Source organism: Tursiops truncatus, chromosome 13 (assembly GCF_011762595.2).
Source record: "Tursiops truncatus isolate mTurTru1 chromosome 13, mTurTru1.mat.Y, whole genome shotgun sequence".
Lineage (NCBI taxonomy): Eukaryota > Metazoa > Chordata > Mammalia > Artiodactyla > Delphinidae > Tursiops > Tursiops truncatus.
In genome coordinates this window covers 12,530,954-12,552,439 of record NC_047046.1, presented here as the reverse complement: position 1 = coordinate 12,552,439, position 21,486 = coordinate 12,530,954, and the positions used below count along the sequence as shown (strand labels likewise).

Here is a 21,486-nt window from a genome sequence, read left to right as displayed (position 1 = left end):
CAAATCAAATCCAACAATATATAAAAATAACATACCCTCCACATAGAGTTTATCTTGGGAATTTAAGCTCAGTTGCATTAGTCTGAAAGCCCATCTATGTAATTTGAATCAAGCTTAGTTCAAAAACCCATCAGTAAAATTCCCCATATTAACAAAACAAAACCTGTGATCATATCAACAGAGAAAACATTTAACAAAATTCAACACCTAGAGCTTCCCTGGTGGCGCAGTGGTTAAGAATCCGCCTGCCAATGCAGGGGACATGGGTTCAAGCCCTGGACCAGGAAGATACCACATGCCGCGAGCAACTAAACCAGTGCACCACAACTACTGAGCCTGCGCTCTAGAGCCTGTGAGCCACAACTACCGAAACCCGCACGCCTAGAGCCCGTACTCCACAACGAGAAGCCACCGCAATGAGAAGCCCACCGCAACGAAGAGTAGCCCCCGCTCGCCGCAAGTAGAGAAAGCCCCCGCACAGCAAAGAAGGCCCAACACAGCCAAAAATAAATAAATTAATTAATTAATCAAATAAAATTCGACACCTAGTCATGGTAAAAAGACTTAGCAAACTAGGAATTAAAGGGAACTTACTCAGCCTGATTAAGGGTATATTCAAAAACCTACAGCTAATATCACAATTAATGATGAAAAATTGACCACTTTCCACCTAACATCAGGAACAAAGCAAGGAAGCACATTCTTAACACACTTCTATTCAGCTTTGTACTGTAGGTCCTAATCAATGCAATAAAGCAAGAAATAAAAGGCATACAGATTGGAAAGGAAGATAACATCATCTTTATTCACAGACATCATCATCATGTACGTTTACAAAAATTAAACGACTTCAGAAAATCTACTAAAACTAATACAGTTGACCTTCCACAACACAGGTTTGAACTGTGCAGGTCTACTTATATGCACATTTTTTGAAATACTACAGTACTACATGATCCGTGGTTAGTTCAATCTGTGGAGGCGGAACTGTGGGTATGTAGGGCTGACTATAAGTTATACTCGGATTTTCAACTGTGGGGAGGGTTGGTTCCCATAACCTCCATATTGTTCAAGGGTCAACTGTAATTGAGTTTAGGGAATTTACATAGTATGTAAGAAAAATATACAAAAGTTAATTATATTCTACATACTAGCAGTGAACAATTTAAAAATAATATTTAAAAGCAATGCCACTTATAAGAGCACTGAAAAACATGAACTACTCAGGGATAAATCTGATAACACATGTTGCAGACCTGTACACCAAAAACTATAAACAATGTTCAGAGAAATTAAAGACTTAAAGAAACGGAGAGCCAGAACATGTTTACGGCTTAGAATACCTAAAATTGTTAACCTATCAGTCCTCCGCAAACTGATCTATGGATTCAACAAGATCACAATCAAATCCCTGCAGGTTGTTTTCTTGTTTGTCTTTTATTTTTTTTAACAAATTGACAGGTTGACTCTAAAACTTATATTGAAATGCAAAGTACCCAGGAGAGCAAAAACAATTTTGAAAAAGAACAAAGTTGGAAATTTACCCTGACTTTAAGATGTACTGTAAGATTTCAGTAATCATGACAGTGTGGTAGCGGCAGAAGAGGCATGTAGATCAAAGGAACAGATTATAGGGAATTTCCTGGCAGAATTCCCTGGCGGAGTGGTTAGGACTCTGCACTTTCATTACGGAGGGCCCAGGTTTGATCCCTGGTAGAGGAACTAAGATCCCGCAAGCCGCACTACACACACACATTCAATACATTCAATTGATTTTTGACAGTGATAGGAAAAACACAGTCTTTTCAACAAATGGTGCAGGAATAACTAGATATCCCACATGCAAAAAGAACTTCAATCCTTACCTCACACCACACAAAAAAAACTCAAAATGGATCACTTAATCACAGACCTAAACCTAATAATGAACACTGTGATACTTCTGGAAGAAATCGTAAGAGGAAATCTTTGCTACCCTGGAATAGCAATTAGAACTCATATATAGCTGGCTGGATGTAAAACAGTACAATCATCTTTTTAAAGTTGAGCAGTACTTTACAAAGTGAAATCTGTATTTCCCACATGATTCAGCAAGGGCACTCCTGGTTGTTTACAGAAATAAAAACATATGCCCCACACAAAAACCAGTACATGAAAGTTCATAATCATTAATAAATGAATGGATAAGCAAACTGTGGTTTACCAATACAAGGGACTACAACTTAGCACTAAAAAGGAATTACCTACTTAAGAAACAATATGAAGCCAGACAGAAGACTATATACTATATGATTCCATTTATAAAATATTCTAGAAAAGGCAAAATGAGTCTACAGTAACAGCAGATCAGTGGTTGCCTGGAGGTGGGAGGTGGTTTCACAGACTACACGTTAGTCAAAACTCATAAAACTGTACTTGCTTAAACTGGGTAACATTTTATTGTATGTAAACTATACCTCAATAAAGATCATCAAAAATTTATGTATTAATGGAAGAATCCATGTAAAAAAAAACTCTCAAAGAAAAAAATCTATTTTTAATATAGCCAAAGTAACCATCTTCTGTATCTCCAAGGTAACTGTGAATCTCTCTTAGAAAGATATTTTCGAAAACATTATTTTCATGCCTAACTACATCAGAACACTGGTTAATGATTTACATTTATTAACCTTAACTAAAAGAGAACTTGTGAAATTTCTGGGAACTGAACTATTTAATGTAGTTCATTAGTGAATTGGGATGATTTCTTACGCAACTGTGATAACAGACTATAAACACAAATTTATATTACTTTCTCAGTATAGCAGACATTGTTGGCTGCCGACCCAAACATGAACGGCTCCTTCCTCCACAGTAACATACACTCTATACTGCTGGGGATAACAATGTGCTCACTTGAAGAACTACATTTCCCAGCCTCCCTGAGGTTAAGCATGGCCAGATGTGTTGTAAGGAACTTCCTAGAAGTTTCCTTTAAAAGGAGGGGTGTGGCCTTCCTACATTTCCTCAGCCTTCTATCTAGAATGCCACCATGATGATTATAGAGTTTGAGCAGCCATCTTGGACAATATGCTACTTGTGATAAACTAGAGATGATGGAATAGTAAGAAAGAACAAACCTGGGTCCCTTGATGACTGAGAAGTAACCAAACCAGTTCTGAAATGCTGCCTCCAGCTTGCGTGTATGCAAAAAAGAAATTTCTATCTTGTTTAAGCTATTTGTCTACTTTTTAATAAGCACATGATTATGTTACCATAATAAATCATTTCTGATGAGCATTTCAGCAACTGGCTTTTTATTTTTAAAAAACTAAAAGACTTTTAGTGGTGATGAATTTTTTTGAGACTATTACCGAGGTTTTTATCTTGCCCCATTCATTGATCAAAATAAACTATCTTAATTTTTCATTTTCCATCTGGTTTTCTCTATTTGGAATAAAGTAGTCTAGGAGAGAAAAATCTGCCTATCTGTGGGAAGAAATTTTAAGCTGCCTTATTACTCCATGAATCTGATGAAACTTTTTAAAAATGTAAACTGTTTTATCACTCCATTAATCTCAGGCAAACCTACATGCTCCAGTGATTTCTACCTTCATGCTTATGCTAAATTATATGGTCTACGCTGTTAATTTTTAAAAGGCTCAGAAAAGAAAGAGATCAATAATGTCTGGAATAGTTAGGAGAAGCTCCACAGAAGCTCTAAAGGACTTAGACAAGAAAAGAAAGAAGAGTACACAATACAATGCACTGGTTAAGCGTTCGGGCTCTGAAGTCAGTGACTGGGCTCCATCATTTGCTGGCTGTGTGACCCAGGGCAAGTTACTTTAAACTCTTGCTTCAGTTTTCTTATCTGAAAAATGGGAACAGTAGTATCTACCTCATCAGGATCTTGATGAGAAAATTTATGTAGCTGGCAAACAGTTAAGCAATTACAGGCATTCAGTAAGCACTTTTAGAAAGGGCAAAATCTCTGAGATGAGAATGTGTTTAACATGTAAAGATCTGACTTGAAATAAAGATTCTTGTTAGTGAATGGTTGGAAATTTTAAATAGAAAAAGAAAACAAAAGGCTTTTTAGAGATTAAATGCTTTTGAAAAATAAAACTCACAAAATATGTATGCCCGTTTGTATGAAAAGATGCTGATAACCTCATTAGGAATAAAAAACCTGAAAATTTTAATACTGAGATTATTTTTGCTCAGAGTATAAAAAATTAAAATGAGTAAGTTTCACAATAGGCGAGGACAGAAGAATTGGGCATTTATGTATTGCCCAAAGAAATGTAAACTGACACATCTTTTTAAGGAATTTATGGTTATAACTATCAAAATGCTTAACTGTACTGTTACAGAAAAAAACTGAATCTTAATGTTTCTCACAGTTGATGGTTAAATAAACAATAGTACATCCCATCCTGTGAAACAGGATACAACTGTTTAAAAATAATAATAATAAAAGAGTGAAGTATATCTAAATTTACTGACTTGAAAATATTGAGACTGATTTTATGACTAATATTTTTAAATGCTAAGCAGAAAAAGCATGTTGCAGGAAACGCTGGAGAATTAGCCCCTACCCGTAATTTTTTTAACTACAAATATGTCCATCATCAATATGCATATGCAATATGCATAAACTGTGGTGTAAGAGTGAATTATAATTGTTGGAACATAATATTAAACTAAAATAGCAAGCTGCAGAGGAATATAGTTCATTTATGAAAAGTTCCAAAAACCAAAATTATGTATATATGTGTATATATACATACACACACTAAATACTCATGATTAAAACCTTTTTTAAAAAATAGAAGATGATAAACATAAAATCCAGAATAGTTACCTCTGAAAGGAGAGGAAAGAGAATGGAAAGGAAAGATATCATAAGGACTTCACAAATGCTAAAATGTTCTTTTTCTTACTCTGAGTATTAAGTACATGGGTGTTCACTGTATCATGATCGTTTCTACCTTATGTATGATTTATACACACTATTATCTAATGAAAACAATTTTGAAACTGCATTGTATAGGCACACAAACATATTAAAAAAAACAAATTTGGAATGATAAAAATTAAACTACCGGTAGTTACCTCTATATGGGGGAGGGGAACCTTCATGTTTTATGTCAGATCCACCAATTAACAATACTGGATTGTTAAATTATAAATTATAAAATTAATTAAATTTATAAAGTACTTTTCTCTTAAAAATTATAATTGTGAAAATGGTAACCACATGGAAAATACGTTAGGCATACAGCTGAATAAAGAACTATATTTACCCTGTGATTACATCTACTTACCAAAAAATGTGCACATTAACAGGAAGAGCTGGAATTTATATGATCTAATGGAGTGCCTGGATTATGTGTAATTTTTTTATATGTAGTTTTAATTTCTTGGAAGTTTTATTTCTTGGAAATATTTTGTTTTTCATTAGTATGACCTCACTTGGAGAGAAATTAAAGAAAAATGACAACTGCAAGAAAGCCAACTCTCCACCTTCAGGATAGCCAAGTGAAAAATCTACCCACACGGGAAGGCTGAATGAATTACAGCCAATTGACAATGGATAGCACATGCTGTGCCAGTAAGTGCACTCAAAACAACTGGAGAGGATCCCCACCACAGCAAGGAGATTACATCAAAAGGTTCTGAAGTGCATATGTACATTTTAGCGCTTAACTGAGAACTGGTGCTGCCAAGTAAAAGTGCAGCGGGGTAGGGAAAGCTCCAGAGTACAGGGAGTCCAGGAATGTGCTTAAAAAGGAAAGGGGTATGGAAGGATGGGCAGAGAGGGAGAGAGGAAGGAAAAAGTTTTCCCAATATGCGAGGCAGAAATCTGATACGGCATAACAATTACACTCTCAGTATCTATAAAAATATTGTCCAATCAGAAAGCTAAGTGCTGAGGGAACAGAGAATAGAATGACAGGAATGAAAATTTAAAGGAACCCAAAATGAGAATGAAGAATAGCACCAAAGATACACACTGTTTTGTGGTCTTTACAAATGTCCTCTCTATTCTATCCACTATGCCAATTCCTAAAAACTGGTAATTTCCACAAAGGCAAGAAGAAAAATAGGGGTAAAAGTCTATTTCATCCTACCAAAAATATCACTAATATGAAATTGATAGAAAGAAAACCTTTAAATAAAAAACTAAGTGAAAATAATTCAAAGATTTACAGAGGGAGAATGTAATCTGCTTTCTGAGCTTACCACTTTTTTTTTTTGGTTTAATTCAACATATTTATTATTACAAGGGAATATACAGTGGAGAGTTGTTCTAACCTCTACTGCATTCCTTATGAGCCGGTAGTCAACTGTTGGTCTCTACATTGTGTTTCTGAGGTTCATCCATGATGTTGTGAGCTTACCACTATTAAAAGCAGAGGCTCTATGGAACAAACGCTGATAGAGCCAATTGCTGTTAGGGCACTCCCCCCTCTATTTTCTTTCTTTCTATCAGAGTTTCTCCATGCCCATTTCTGATAATCAAAAATTCAAGAGCTCTTCCCCTACCAAAATATTCTTGATTCCCACCTACAACCACCACCACTCACAACCCACACCTCTCCACCTACCCCACCAGTCTTGCCTTCTCCTTTCTTCCCCAACTTTTTTTTTTTAATTAAATTTTTTTTGCGGGGGGGCTGTGTTGGGTCTTCATTTTTGTGCGAGGGCTTTCTCTAGCTGCGGCAAGCGGGGGCCACTCTACATTGCGGTGCGCGGGCCTCTCACTACGGTGGCCTCTCGTTGTAGAGCAGAGGCTCCGGACACGCAGGCTCAGTAGTTGTGGCTCACGGACCTAGTTGTTCTGCGGCATGTGGGATCTTCCCATACCAGGGTTCGAACCCGTGTCCCCTGCATTGGCAGGCAGATTCTTAACCACTGCGCCACCAGGGAAGCCCCATCTATACATTTTTGGTATGTATTTTTAAAATATAGGACTTTTATTCCTTAATATCATTTTTTTACATCTTTATTGGAATATAATTGCTTTACAATGGTGTGTTAGTTTCTGCTTTATAACATCTTCCCCAACTTTTTAATCCATCCCTCTTTTCTCATAAATCTTATTCTCAATTTAGGAAAAAAATCTTGTTCCCACTGCTTCAAACCTTTTCTGAAACTAGGCAGATTACATAGGCTAATGTTCGTTTTTACTTTCTTTTCACTATCTCTTGTCTTTCTGCCCCCAGCTCTTGTCTGTAGTTAATTTTAAAACTTTTGAGTTCCACAAGGCTTAATTTAACAGCAAGAACCCAGGCTCAGTGAATACTTTCATATATGCCTGTGATCAAAGCGTAGGTCTTCTGCTAACAACTACAGCTCATGGATGTTGCCAACAGTTTTCTTTGTTTTGTATAAATGAGAATGCAAATGCTATAAAACCAAGAATATCTGTTTGCCATTTGATTCCTCTCCTATGACATACAATATTGGTCACCAAGTCCTGTCAAATTCTACCTCCAAAATACTACTTGAACCCATTTCTTTCTCTCTATTCCTACTGGCCCTGCATAATTTCTCAGATCTAGACTATTCTAAGAGTCTTCTCTCTGCCTTTGGTTTCTCCACTATTACAATCAACACTACACAAAGCCCACCTCGGTTTTCTCTCTGAAACATAAATCTGATCAGGTCATTATCCTCCTCAAAAGCCTTCAGGCATTCCCCTGTGCATACAGAATAAACGTCCAGCTTCTTCATGTCATCCAATCTGGCGTCAAACATCACCTTTCAGGCTTGTCTCCTATCTATTAAAGACTAAGCATTAAATAAAAATAAGTTAATTTAATAAAAGAATAATTTCCAAAGATATCTAGAAATATTGTATGACTCATTAATGTATTATTTATGTAATTATTTAGGTAACTGATAGATTTATTCATCTCAACCATATACTATTACCTCCAAACTCAAACTTTTACAAAACAGCTAAATAAAGTTCTGTCTACCTAATGTATTAAAACTGGATTGAGCTGTTTCTATTTTCAATTCTAATATTAAAATGTAAGGTAGATCACAAGGATTTTAAATCAATAGCTATTTTCTAAAATGAATGTTAACATATATTGCCAAATTTCTCACAGTTTTCTGGAAATTGTTAAAGTCAGCTCTTAAGAGTTCTTAACAGTGTATCACATCTACCATATGAGAAAGTTTGACAACAAAATCAAAGTTACTGTAGGAGATAAGCACCTACCTTAGTGAATCCCATTTGTTTTCCTTCTAGACTATTCCTTGAGTTTACCATATAAACTACCAAACCAGACTACTCATCCTAACACAGTCATTAGAAAAGTTTCCTAAGAACAAGTAAATACTTCTTTTTCAAATCAAATTTATAAAATTTACTAAAGGAGACAGTTTATTAGCTTACACATATCTAAGTAGGGGTTCTCATGAGAATCATTCTGTTTAATTAAATGTTATAGGACCTTGCAGACAGACTCAAGAATAGCACCATCTGTCTGGGTTACAAAGCTCAGTTTCACCATGGTATCACCAAACAGCAACAAAATATTATTTTCATACATATCTCAAGTAATTTACAGACAACTAAAGAATTTAGTCATCTGGGATCACGACACTTGATTCAATCCATGCAGATGATTACACTCTGTACACGCTGTATGTAAACCAATATACTTTGAAAAATGTTTTTAGTAACTTAGACTTTAGGATTTATATTTCAGAAGGTAAATATTTATGGTCTTTAGTAGCTATGATGTAGATTTATGCTCTGGTATAAATTCTAAATGTTAGACTGTTCAGGTGTTAAATAAATCTGTACAATTTAAAAGTGCCTATTATTTATTTAGCATAATTATCATTTAAGTAAATTTTCCTAAAATATTTATAGCTCTAGGATTATATTGCCACACTTTCTGACAGGATTTCAATTCCCATTTTTTAATGTGAAAAGTATTTTAAGAAGGGAAGGAATTATAAATAAAATCATCTATGTAACATGAAAACCATTATTGAGAAAAATCTCATTGAATTCAGAAGTAGAAAATAATACTTGCCACTGCAACTCAATCTAAATAATATAGGCATGCCTGCTATAGGTAAAACATCCTCTGCACCTCCCCTAACACTGAATATTAAGGCAGACCATGAGAAATTAAAATCCTAAATACGTATGAATGCTAATCTTCACCTGTGGAAGAAGCTGCTGAAAGAACAGGTATGGGACACTGGATGACTTCCTAGGCAGTCTCAAATGAGTAAAGCAATGCTAAGTGGAAAAGGTAAGTACTTTGGTCTCACAGACCAAACTTTCTGTTAAAACCTTAAGAAATTATCTCAATTTATTTATCCCAAGGCTCTTCTTTTTAATTCTTCAGCCTAGCCAAAAATGAACCTCAGGATGATATCTAACATTTGCTAGACAGACACAGACAGGGCACAACTTACAATTCTATTCCTCCTCTTATGATAATTTGCTTTGATCCCCAGAAAGCAAAAATGCCACCTCCCCTTAATCTGTCCCAATATCTAGTCTTACCAATCAATGGGCCACTAAATCTACCTCCACTGAAACCGTACTGAAACAAAGGACACTGAAGCACTAGACAAAGAACCTGGGAGGCAACCGTACAAGCAAGGCTGGAACTCTTGGCACACATGCATAATGTATACATGCCAACAGAGTTGGCGCTTGAACTGCCCACCCCGCAGAGTTGAAAATCCACATGTAACTTTACAGTCAGCCCTCCTTATCCACGAACTCAATCAACTGCAGATCGCATAGTACTGTAGTATTTATTTATTGAAATAAACCCGAGCATAAATGGACCCATGCAGTTCAAACCCATGTTGTTCAAGAGTCAACTGTATATCCAAAAGTAGAGTTCTTCCCAGGATTTTTGCTCATCATCTGTAAGACCCCCATCAGAAGGCACTAAATACTGACTTCAGCAACAAAATTTACAGCACAAAGCAGAACTAAAGAGAGAGAAGAAAAGACACTGACCAAAGAAGTATACTTTAAAATTTATAAAATTTTCTGGGGTGGCTGACTAAACTGTCTCTAAAAGAAATTCCATAGGAAAAGGACCAAAAACATATTACGGACAATGGCATCAATATTTGATTCATTTCAAGGGGGCGTATTTTTTTTTTTTTTTTTTTTTTTTTGGGTTACGCGGGCCTCTCACTGTTGTGGTCTCTCCCGTTGCGGAGCACAGGCTCCGGACGCGCAGGCTCAGCGGCCATGGCTCACGGGCCCAGCTGCTCCGCGGCATGTGGGATCTTCCCGGACCGGGGCATGAACCCATGTCCCCTGCATCGGCAGGCGGACTCTCAGCCACTGCACCACCAGGGAAGCCCCAAGGGGGCGTATTTTGAAAAAGGCTTCTCATTTGGGCAGATATGTACCTGTTCTGGTGTGACTAGCTCAAAATCAGTTTCGTAACTGTGAAGTGTACAACCCAAGGAGGTGACATTTGACCTACTTAAAACAACCATTAAAGGAAAATAAAAACAAAAATGGTTAACAGTAACAAGCACATCAAGTAAAATGCACATTTTTTTAGCTAAAAAAAATTTTTAAGTGTTTATTCAGGCTCAAGCTCAGTATCTTTAATCTGTGAATTTAAAAAGCACTCAAGTTACAACTGAGATTGTCCACACTTACTCATTTCTTATATGCTCACATCTTTTATTTCTCACAGGTGTCTTGCTCTTTTCCAGCGCTAACCCCATCACCTGGGTTCCTAATACCATTTCCAGCCAGATTGTTTCATCAATTATCAACTTATGTCTTTCATCTTTCTCTCCATCTCTCCACTACTGTTGCTACTAATGTATAAACACAAATGAGGCTCTTGCCTTCTGAAAAATTTCCTTCATCTACCTTTCAATCTCTTACCTTCCTCACTCCCACATCACTGCTTGCCTCACATCAACCTCCTTCAACTGAAAAGTGTACCATTCATTCATTCTGCAAGCCACTGTAATCCAGATTCTACCCTCAACAGTCATATGTAATGATTTCAAGTACCAAGCTGCCCAAACAGCAAAATTCCTCATCTTTCACTCCTAACCTCTCCCCTTCAAGGTCCACCACAGTTGTCTTTGAAAATTATGATTATTCTTTTTTTTTATTTTTAAGTCAGATAAAGCAAATTATATTGCCCACTGAAAGCACATTAACATATATATTCATGACTTAAATGTCTAGGCTTCATGAGAAGTAATTCTGGATCAAAATCCAATTTGTTTTAAATGAACGAAATTTTTTAAATGATAGGTTACACAGTTCAACAATTCCAATTTGTCTATGTAAGAGAGCAATCCTAGAAAAGCTTTTAAACATATTAGTAAATGTAATACCATTTAACACACTTGTTTTTCCTCAATTCATTTCTCATAATAGTTTCTATATTGTCTTGGATTATCTCCCGCTTTTAGTTTCATATCCCATCTGCTCATTTAAGATTCACGTCTGTCCAGTTTCTGAAATATTTGTCACTTTAGTCATTAGCATTTTGTGTAATATAGCACTGTTTTTTTTAAAGTTCAGAACCGAATTATTTTAGAAAACTGATTATTTTAACATCACCATTTCTTAACCTAAAGCAGCCTGCCCACACTTCAAATTTTCCACCTAACAAAAACCAGATTTCAACAAGTTTTTGTACTGTTTTTTAAAAGGAAACCAAGAAGCAAGACCATAAATTAGAAGTGCTCTCCTATATACCACTTCAGGAAATATTCTCAAGGACAGACCCAGAGCTGTCAACTGAGCTTCCAAAGAATATCCTTTGCATTCCCCTCTAGCAATCCATATCCATCCATTCCTTCAAGATCCAGTTTAAAACCCCCCTTCTGAGTTTTTCTGGCTGAGTTACTATGCTGTCTGTCCATGCTGCCTTCCCTCTGCATTTACCATCTACAATCTTAGAAACTAAATAGTATATGTAGGTCTTTATTCTACACATCAGACCCTTAGCCCTTTTGTAAGCCCAAGACTGATTTCAATCATTTCTGATGTATATACATGACTGGAAAATGAATATATATTGTCCTAGATTTCTCAAGCATAACATACAAAAAAATTAATATCTAAATACTAATTTATTGGTTACACCATCCAGTGTGGTCACCCCCAATTCCCTTTTCACTTCACTGAGGCTCGTTAAGTCCTCATTTACCACACAAAATATCAAGTAGAAAGTTTTTCTCTAGGAGTGAGTGAAAGAGGAAAGAAGGGAAGAGCTAAAGGGCAAAGAAATACAAAATCTTTTCCTGATGACATCACAGAACCTATCACTATTCCCTACGTTTTAATAAAAGTATATCAGTAAAGAGGAAGCAGCAGAGCAGCGGATACCTTCAGGTAGGGATGGGAAAATTGGCTTCAATCCTTGCTCCAAAACTGCTGTTCTTCCATTGGGAAGGAACCACCCTCACCTCTCAACACCCTCTTCAAGCCTCTCTTTCAGACAGCAATCCTCTCCTAGGCCTTGAAGTGGGCCTAGAGTCTGGGTCATCCTCACCTCACTCCCACTGCCTGCAGCATCTAAGGTGGGTTTTAGGGAGTGCCTGCTCTGATTGCCAGCAAACTACTCAGAGGAAAAGTACTCCTAATATTCTAAACTTTCCCATAAAGATGCTCCCATAAATAGCATTCGAGTTCTATAACACAAGTAATTAAGTACAATACAATAGGCAAACCATCATTTATAGCAACAGAATTAAGGGTATGTTTTTATGTGAAAGCAAACTTACATACAAATTAACTTTTTCTGATATTCAGAATGCTGAAAACCACCTACATGTAAAATTCTACACTTTGGATAAAAACTTAGAACACTTTTCATATTCGACATGACTAAGACAAAAACTACAGATGGGGGAGGGGCTTTCCTTCCTTCAACAAAGTCTAAACAATATTTTTAGATGTTGCCACATTATTAAATGGAAAATAGAAACTGGTTGGTAGCTGAGGATATATACTTTGTTCAAAACAAAGTAAGGGTTGTGACATGTGTGTGAAACTAAAACATGATTTAGTCTTTAAAAAGAAAAAGATATTTATTAAGTACTATTTCTGACATTCCCTGAGACAACTCTCAAAATGTTAATACAACTGCTATTTAAAGTTCAAAGAGCACTCCAGAGCTGCCAAGGAATTAATAGCTTAAACTACTAAATAAGAGCCACGGTTCAATCTCCAGTCTCAGCCAGTCAGAGCTCAGGGCTGGTACAGCAGAATCACCTAGCTTATTAAAGACACCACACAACTGAGAATCACATAAACAAGTGAAAAGTTGTTAACATCTAAAGATGGCTTATTTACAAAGAAAACACAAGAACAATTTAATCTTCTGCTCCCTCCAAAAAAGCACAAATACAATATAGCTGCCATACTTAAAACAAGTAATTTTGCCATTCCAACTTCCTGGTTAACTGCCTAGGGCTACTCTATAACTTCAGTTGTAATTTGCCAGAAGTCTCTTCCTATTAAAAAACATTATCTAGTCATCCAAAATACTTTTCTTAAAAGATACTCAAAAGGATTTTTCACACCTCCTGACCCCCATATTTCCTTCAAGTTTATAGGAGGAACTGAGGCACAAAACCATTATGCAAGCAACCAGATGTAGTCACTAGTAGAAAAAATAAAAAGTTTGAATACCACTCAACTTTCCCTATTACCGACCAGTTTACTACCCATTTTACTGAGCTCATGCAAAGTAATCTTATAACTGAAGGTTGAGCAAAAGCCCTCTTATATGGCTTAGAGAATGGAAATGAAGGAATTCTGGATCAAGCCCCGAACAAAATCTCCAACAGGTTCCGAAATCTATAGGTTGCCTACCACATTAGACAAAAGCTAAATACTAACTGAATTCCTATTCCTTTGAGGTATAAGCATGTCTCCCTTGATCAGCTGGAATTCTCTTTAGTAAAGATTTTCTATAACTCATCTAAAATATTACCAAGCCACAGTACATACAGCCTAGATAATGTATATTCAGAACACAGAGCTAAACAGCTAAATAAATTTTTAAAATAATAATAAATAACATATTGTGATCAGGACCTAAATGGGCAATGAGAACTCCCTTAGGGAACAAGGTGACGAAGAGAATAGTTTTCCAGTCATTCGTTCATTTAACAGAGTTAATTAGCACTTAACTGTGAAGAGAATGGAAAGATGACTTAGGGTCACAGCCCTACAGAAGCTCATATGATTATCACAGGTAGAGAGAAGGAGGTACACGGAAGGAGCAAGAGTGACAAGTTCTACCTGTGGGAGTCTAGGAAATCTTCACAGAGGAGGTGACATTTGACCTCCTTAAAAGATGAGTAGGATTGTGCCAGACATATACACGTGCAAAAAAACTAGGAGCTGGTTCCTGAGTTGGATAGATGTACCTTCTTCCTCATTTCTCTTTAGGATATTAACATTCAATCATGAGAATTACCAACACAAAATGTTTTGTAACACCAATTATACTTTTGAATACCTTATTACCTCTCAAATTAAGCGCAGATGGACTGTGGAACTATATGAGGAAGCTTTATGTGTCTTATGCAAAAATACTTCCTCAGAAATGTATCAATGATCTTGGGGGGGAGGGGGATCACAGTTTTCATGCAATTTAATACCTTTTAGATGATCAATCTTTAAAATTTCTACTCAATATTATAAAGAATTCTATGCACAATTACATATTTTATTTGAAACAAATCATTTCCTCAAATTTAATTTTAATATCAACTGTCTTAAATATATCCAATTAAAGTAGTGACTTAATACAAATTAAGAATTATTCCAGTAAAGAAATCTAGTGAAGACTGAGAAAAAAAAATTTACCTGCAAATCTACCTAATTCTCTTTATCTTCCCCTTTTCATTTTTTTAAGTTACAAATCTAAACAATGTAAAATAAAGGTACAAATGAAATTTTCAAATAATCAACTCAGGAGGTTCCTTTAACAGTAATGGAATTTCACTGTACTGGAAAAAGTACAAAATGCAGAAAGCTGTCAACCAGGGCTCTGTGCTATTTCACAGTAGTAGAAATACGGTTTTAATAAGTTTCTACCACAATTCATCTGGAATGAGAAAATAAACACTCAGAAATATACATAATAAACTACAGAGTATGAAAATGCCAGTGACATAAACGTTCTCCCTTGGACACCATTGATTCTTCTAATTCTCACCTAGAAATTAATGGAAAAAACTTAATCTTCCTTGACTAGAATCCAAATGCACTCTAAAAGACATTTTATCAGCTTAAAAAAGGAAAACAACTGTACTCCAACAAACATAACTAAAACATGCTAATATAAATGCAAGTAAAACAGGAGTTCCTAAAAGAAGACTATGATAGCCAATTTATGAGGACAGAATCCAACGATTTCAAAACTTAAGTAACAAAACACTATAGTGGGATGGGGAGCTACCATAACATTTTAAAAGCATTTAAAACTATTTTTGTATCAGCTAAAGCAAAGATAGAAAACTATACTGATGTACATAAGTGACTTTATACTAAACAAAAATTGGGCAAACATATACATTTCATTCATGCAAATGAACGTGAATTTACAATTCCTCATTTATGTTAATATTTACCAAGATTAATGGAAAATCATCTCCCCTATGTAATGAAGTGAATTCCCCCAACAGAACAAAGCTAACACCTTCAAATCTTTCGAATAAACAATGAAAGCTTATACTATAAAAGGAAATTATCTAAACAGGATCAGAAAGTTGTTAAATGATTCAAGTGGGAAGAAAAGTCCGAAATTCCAACACACACTACAAATATTGATTCATTAACTCCAAATCTCTAAGCAAGTCCTATGAAACAAATGTGGGTGCAAATTTTTTTTTTAACTATTCCCACAGCACATTTTTAGGCTATCTACCTAACTACCTCACTTTGCAATGCATTAAATGTAATTTCTCGAAATTACAATGTTTATACAATGACAAAAACAGGAATTCTGGTGGCTACAACACACATTGTTTGTAAAGCAGATTAGCACACAATACATTTTAAATAAGTGACACTAAAAGAAATGTCACAGAAATCTTTTTTCTCCATTTCTAATAAATGGCTGCAATGCACAGCTCAGTAATAATACCTAATATTCAACCATATTACTAATTCTTATAAACTTTGTCTAATCTCTCTCACTAGCTAACTTTTCTGTGAAATTAACATATCACCCACTTTCAGAAAAAACAACAAATCAGTACCTTCTACTACTATTTCAGAGGAGGAGATTATTATTTTCTTCTACTGAAAATAAGTCAAACCATTCAGAAAAATATCTAGTCTGCGAATTCCCTGGCAGTCCAGTGGTGAGGACTCTCTGCCAGGGCACGGGTCCGACCCCTGTTCAGGGAACTAAGATCCCACAAGCCAGGAGGCATGGCCAAAAAAAAGAAAAATATCTAGTCTACCTTTGAATCAAACTTTGAGGAACAGTTGAATTAACTGTTCATTAAAAAAAAAAATCCACATAAACAATCTTATTACTATTTACACTGAATTTCACTTCAATTTTAAATAATTTAACAAATATAACTATAGAATACGCTTATCTTTTGCAAATATATGATACAGAGAATACAGTATAAACTGGTGACAGTATCTTTCTTATTACTCTCAAGAGCAGAGGAGACCTTTGAAAGTGTTTGATGAATACAATTAACTCACAATTAACTAGGCTAAATTAGCCAGTGAACAAAAAAGATGAATCAATCTTTCCAAACCTAATTAATATAATCCACTACTATAACTTAATGTTAATTAAAAGAGTGCCTTAAGAGATTTTTTTCTCCAAATACCTAACACAATCATGAAAAAAAAATGCCAAAATATTCCAAAGAAAGTGCTAAACTACATAAGCACCTGGCATAAACTCAACACTCATTGTCCTCAGGCACCCCCCCCCCCCCGCCTTTATTCTCACAAAGAAACAGCCCCAACCTAACTTCCTCTCAATGAGCACTTCAAGCAATAACACAGATATTTTGCAGCATATAAGTCTTAGGTACATTATTTTCTCTTTAAAATTATGAACACATACAAATGGCTCTTTAAAATGGTCCAATAAACTGCTACACTATGCCTTAAATTGCTGTCTATTATGTACTTAAAAATATTTACTAGCAATTGGAGGTTAATATGGCAATTATTACTGGGTAGCTATTATTGCTATTAAAAATACATAAATACTGCAACACCATGCACTACTAACAACTAAACACTGAACAGAAAACATACATTAGCAAATTATAAACATTTTCATTCAACAAAATGAACCGTCATGAAAAAAAGATGCTTTATGTGTAAATACTAAAATTGGAAATTGAGATGAAAAAATACCCTGCATATTTACTGGCACTTGAGAAGATTAATCATTCCTTCTTCCTCATTTTCAATTGATAGTCCTCCCCATCTGGTTCTAACTCAAAAGAATAGATCTCAAAGTTTCTACATTTACAACTATCTTCCTTCTCTGCAAAAACTATAATAAATCTCTTCAGAAAAAAGGAAGCAGGTCAACAACAGATTACCTTAAAATCTTCAAATATAGAATGAATGGTCCTTAATAGGAATTATGTACTAATGTGTGTTTCAATTGAGGAAGGAAGAATGATACCATCCCCCAACTACCCCATAGTCAGGAAGATGCTAAGCAAATAAAACAACATGAATGTGCAGCACACATAATTAAGAATTAGACTGCTGTTGTGTCAAACAGTATATACTTAAATCTAGTTAAAGGACACAAAATCGCTTTTCTCCACATCACCTCGACTGAGAAACAAAAGTAAAGAAACAAAACTAAAGATATACTTAACATCTGGAAATTATATCTTTCCCCAAGGGTGAGTTGACATACCATAGGGTGCACTCGTACACTTTCCAAAAGGGCAGATTTAACACACTTAACTGAATTATAACTGAGTGAATATATAACAAGAGTCTCCCGGAAATGTGATGGACAGCATGAGAAAACAGTTTTGAGTCACAAAGGCACAGCCAGGCATGCATTTAATGCAGTAGCTACAAATTTCACAACTGTAAGAATACGAAACACATACAATGACCCATATCATATATACACAATGGCATCTTTCACATGTTAGGAAAAGGGGGCAGGGGGTGACAAAGAATTTAGGAAATGTGATGCCATGCAGCAGAAATATCAGAAAGCAAAGTAAGTAAAGGACTGACAAAAACCTTAAGGCATCTGACTGCACAAATCAACTTTTGCTAAGCCATACGAACACCTCAAGGTAACACAAAGTGGGTGGATCATTACTGTGTTACAGAACTTTATAATCTCTAGCTTACATTTCAATCTACATTAATATGAGTATCTAGATAAATTCTCTATAAACAATAGTTTTCTCTGCTCAAAACAACTGCAGGCCAAAAAGAAAAATACATGCCATTATAAAGCACCAAGAGTTCTTATAATACATGCTTTATTTTGAACGGGTAATGATTTTATCTCCTTTGGAATTATTCTATACAATGTACTTCAGGCAACATATTTTTGTTATCCCAGGTTGCTGCTATATCTAATTTACAAGAAAATGCTCAATTTGGAATGAGAAAAATTTACAATATCAGCAGTTCTTTAACCGATTCGTAATTTTTTTAATTAGCACCAATCCACCCTCCACCTAAAAGAGAATGTAGACATTCTATAGTCCTTTAAAAAAAAAAAAATCAACCCACGCCTTTCCGCATTTCAAAGTTGCTACCTAAAGAGCAATTCTGATTAAAAAAAGAAAAAGAGTATATTCAAAAATCAATTCCTGGTTTAAAGAGGTTTAGGAGAGAAATACCCAAAGCACAAACCTTTAGTCAGTCATAAAGCACAGAGTCTGCTCCCACAAATTGTTTCTACAAAAGAATCTTAAACATCTTATCTCTATCAACATTATCATCCTTACTTAAGCTTTAAAAGAAAAGAAAAAGAAAAAAGGTAGAAGAAATGATATATACTAAAGACTGGCTACACATGGATTTTTATTTGTCTACAAAATGTACTGTATATAAATTAGCCACATATATACAAGCCATTACCAGTCAGCATGATATATGGTTATTTGGGGGCTCTCTCCTCACTAATATTGGTCTACTTGGTTATTTTAATTCCCTGATAAAGTGTCAACGTGGTCACCAGCCGCCAAACAAAAACCTTTTAAATACCCCTTAATCAATGTTTGCTAATCTATGGAAGTCCCTGAATCTGACTAATACTAAATGATAGACTGAGAGAAGAAAACAGGAGGCAAAATGAGTTTTATTCCCATATATCAAATGATCAAGGGAAAATTATCACAGTACAGAGAGTAAGAATCGCAACTTATAACTGATTTTAAGATTAAATATCCGAAAAAAATGCTAGAAAAAAAAAAGACCTGATCCTAGTACAAAGCACAGATACTATGTCACTGGGTCTTTGTAGGTAAAAATTACATTTTGACTTTTTTTATCTGCATAATGAAATATATTTAATAAAATAAAGCTTCCATTCGAAAAGTTGGCAAGAATTTGTACTTCTCCACTAGTCTCAAAGAAAAACAAATCTATGCTATCCATAATTAAATGTAACTAATTACAATTTGAACACTAAATTATTTATCCAGTGTAAACAAGGATTAAGAGGAAATAAAGCTCTATCTACAGCAGAGGTTACAGAAAACAATTTCCAAAATGCATGTTCCCCAAAGGCAGTCCCCCCAAAAGGGTACACAACTTAAACTAAGTTGAGTTTTTTCAAGCCTAAATTAAACCGTTCAGCCAATTTTCCAATTATATTCTACGCTTGAAACATAATTGCCCTACATCTGTTTACAAATCTTTGCTCAATATTTAAACAAATTCGTAGTCTCCCGGGCACATAGTTCTACATACAGTAACTCATGCACAAAGCACATATTTAAAGACCACGCACTGCAATTATTAGCCTAAACGCCAGGTTTAACAACGTGAATGTTTTCAGAGCTAGGTAATACGACCCAATAAAAAGCAAAGATGGCATTTACCACCAAATGTCACTGCCACCGCCAGGAAAGAGTTGCTGGAACCCTATACATTTTTAATTTCGATGAACCTAGACGGCGTCGTCGGGTGCCAGGCTTCCAGGAGAACAATTGACACCCTAACTGCTTCAAGATTAAGGCAGGCGATTCAAATCCGAAGGAAAAGTTGTCAATTATCAGAGAGACAGCGCGAGAGAGGCGAAGGCAGATAAAAGCGATGTTATCAAACCGCCCAGCTTGTTGCTTTTGTGTGTGTGTGTGGATTCGTTGTTAGGAGAGAGAAAACAGTTTTTAAAAGACACAGGAGGAGAGAAAGAAGAAAAAGCTTTCTCCACCTTCCGTCGGCTCGGTGCAATGGCTTTAGGGCTCTCCAGCGTAGTAAGCCCCGAGAGGCAGACGGCTGTCGATGTTTACAATCCCGGGAGCTTCGGGTGCAAGAGTCCTTTACTGACACAATCGCATTCAATCAACTGTTTTCGGGCGAAATTGCAGGTGTCATTATGGAATTTTTTTTAAATTCAAAAGGCGGGCGGGCGGGCAGCCGATCCGACACAAGGGGGAAAAAGCTGCTTATCGCAGGCGCGGGCATCACAAGGCAAAGCCTTCCACATTTAGGGAAGAAAAGGGGGGGAAATGGGAGGGGAAGGGGAGTGCGATTGCAACAGAGGGTGGGCGTTCGAAGTGCGACCCAGAATCCGCAGCTTTGAGACTTCCACATGCAAATTCCACGCCGAGCGCCGCGCTCACAAATGATTTTTAAAGAGCCAAATAAACACTGGAAGGGATCCAAGGCGAGGGAGAGACGATCCAAAAGGGGGAGAATCGGCGAGAGGCGAACGGCGGGGAGAGGCGAGGGAGGGGCGAAGTCCCGGCGGCGGGAGGAGAAAGTTGGTCGGCGGCGGAGGTCGGCGGCAGAGGTCGGGGACCCCCCCCCCCGACACAACCCCCTCCCCGCAGCCCGACTACTCACCAGCGAGAAGAGGTTGGAGTGACAATCCTCCAGGCTCGCCCCGTTCGCCACCCAGTTCGCTGCCGCAGTCATGATCCTCCGCGAGCCCGGCCGCCAGAGCGGGGCATGTCGGAGCGAGGCGTCCGAGGCGAGGCCGGGCCGGGCGGCGGCGCCTCGCCGGGGAGCGCGGGGCGGCCGGGCCGCCGCCGCCGCCGGTGGAGGGCGCGAGGGCCGGCGGGCGGGCGGGAGGCGCCGCGGCGACGCCGCGCTGGGGGCGGCGGGCCCGGGCCGGCGGGGGGGTCCGCGGCGACCGCGCGGCTCCTTCCTGCTCGGGCGGCGGCGGCGGCTCCCGCGGCTCCGGCGGCGGCGGGGGGCGCTGTCCGCGCGGCCCGGCGCCCTCCCCGCCTCTCAGGGCCGCCGCTGCCTCCCGGGCCGCCGCTGCGGGCCGGCCGCCGCCTCCGCCTTCCCTGTTCCTCAGCCGC

General features: G+C 37.1%; 1 protein-coding gene across 2 annotated transcripts in view; it reads right to left on the bottom strand.

Annotated features, from left to right (window-relative positions):
- Positions 1 to 21,158, bottom strand: part of MED13L (mediator complex subunit 13L) — a 296,141-nt gene extending 274,983 nt beyond the window's left edge. For both annotated transcript variants that reach the window (XM_033836938.2, XM_033836939.2), the window contains exon 1: positions 21,026 to 21,158. In XM_033836938.2, the coding sequence (XP_033692829.1) occupies positions 21,026 to 21,097 (72 nt within the window). In that variant the 5' untranslated portion in view covers positions 21,098 to 21,158. The remainder of the gene's footprint in view (positions 1 to 21,025) is intronic.
- Positions 21,159 to 21,486: the final 328 nt, after the last annotated feature.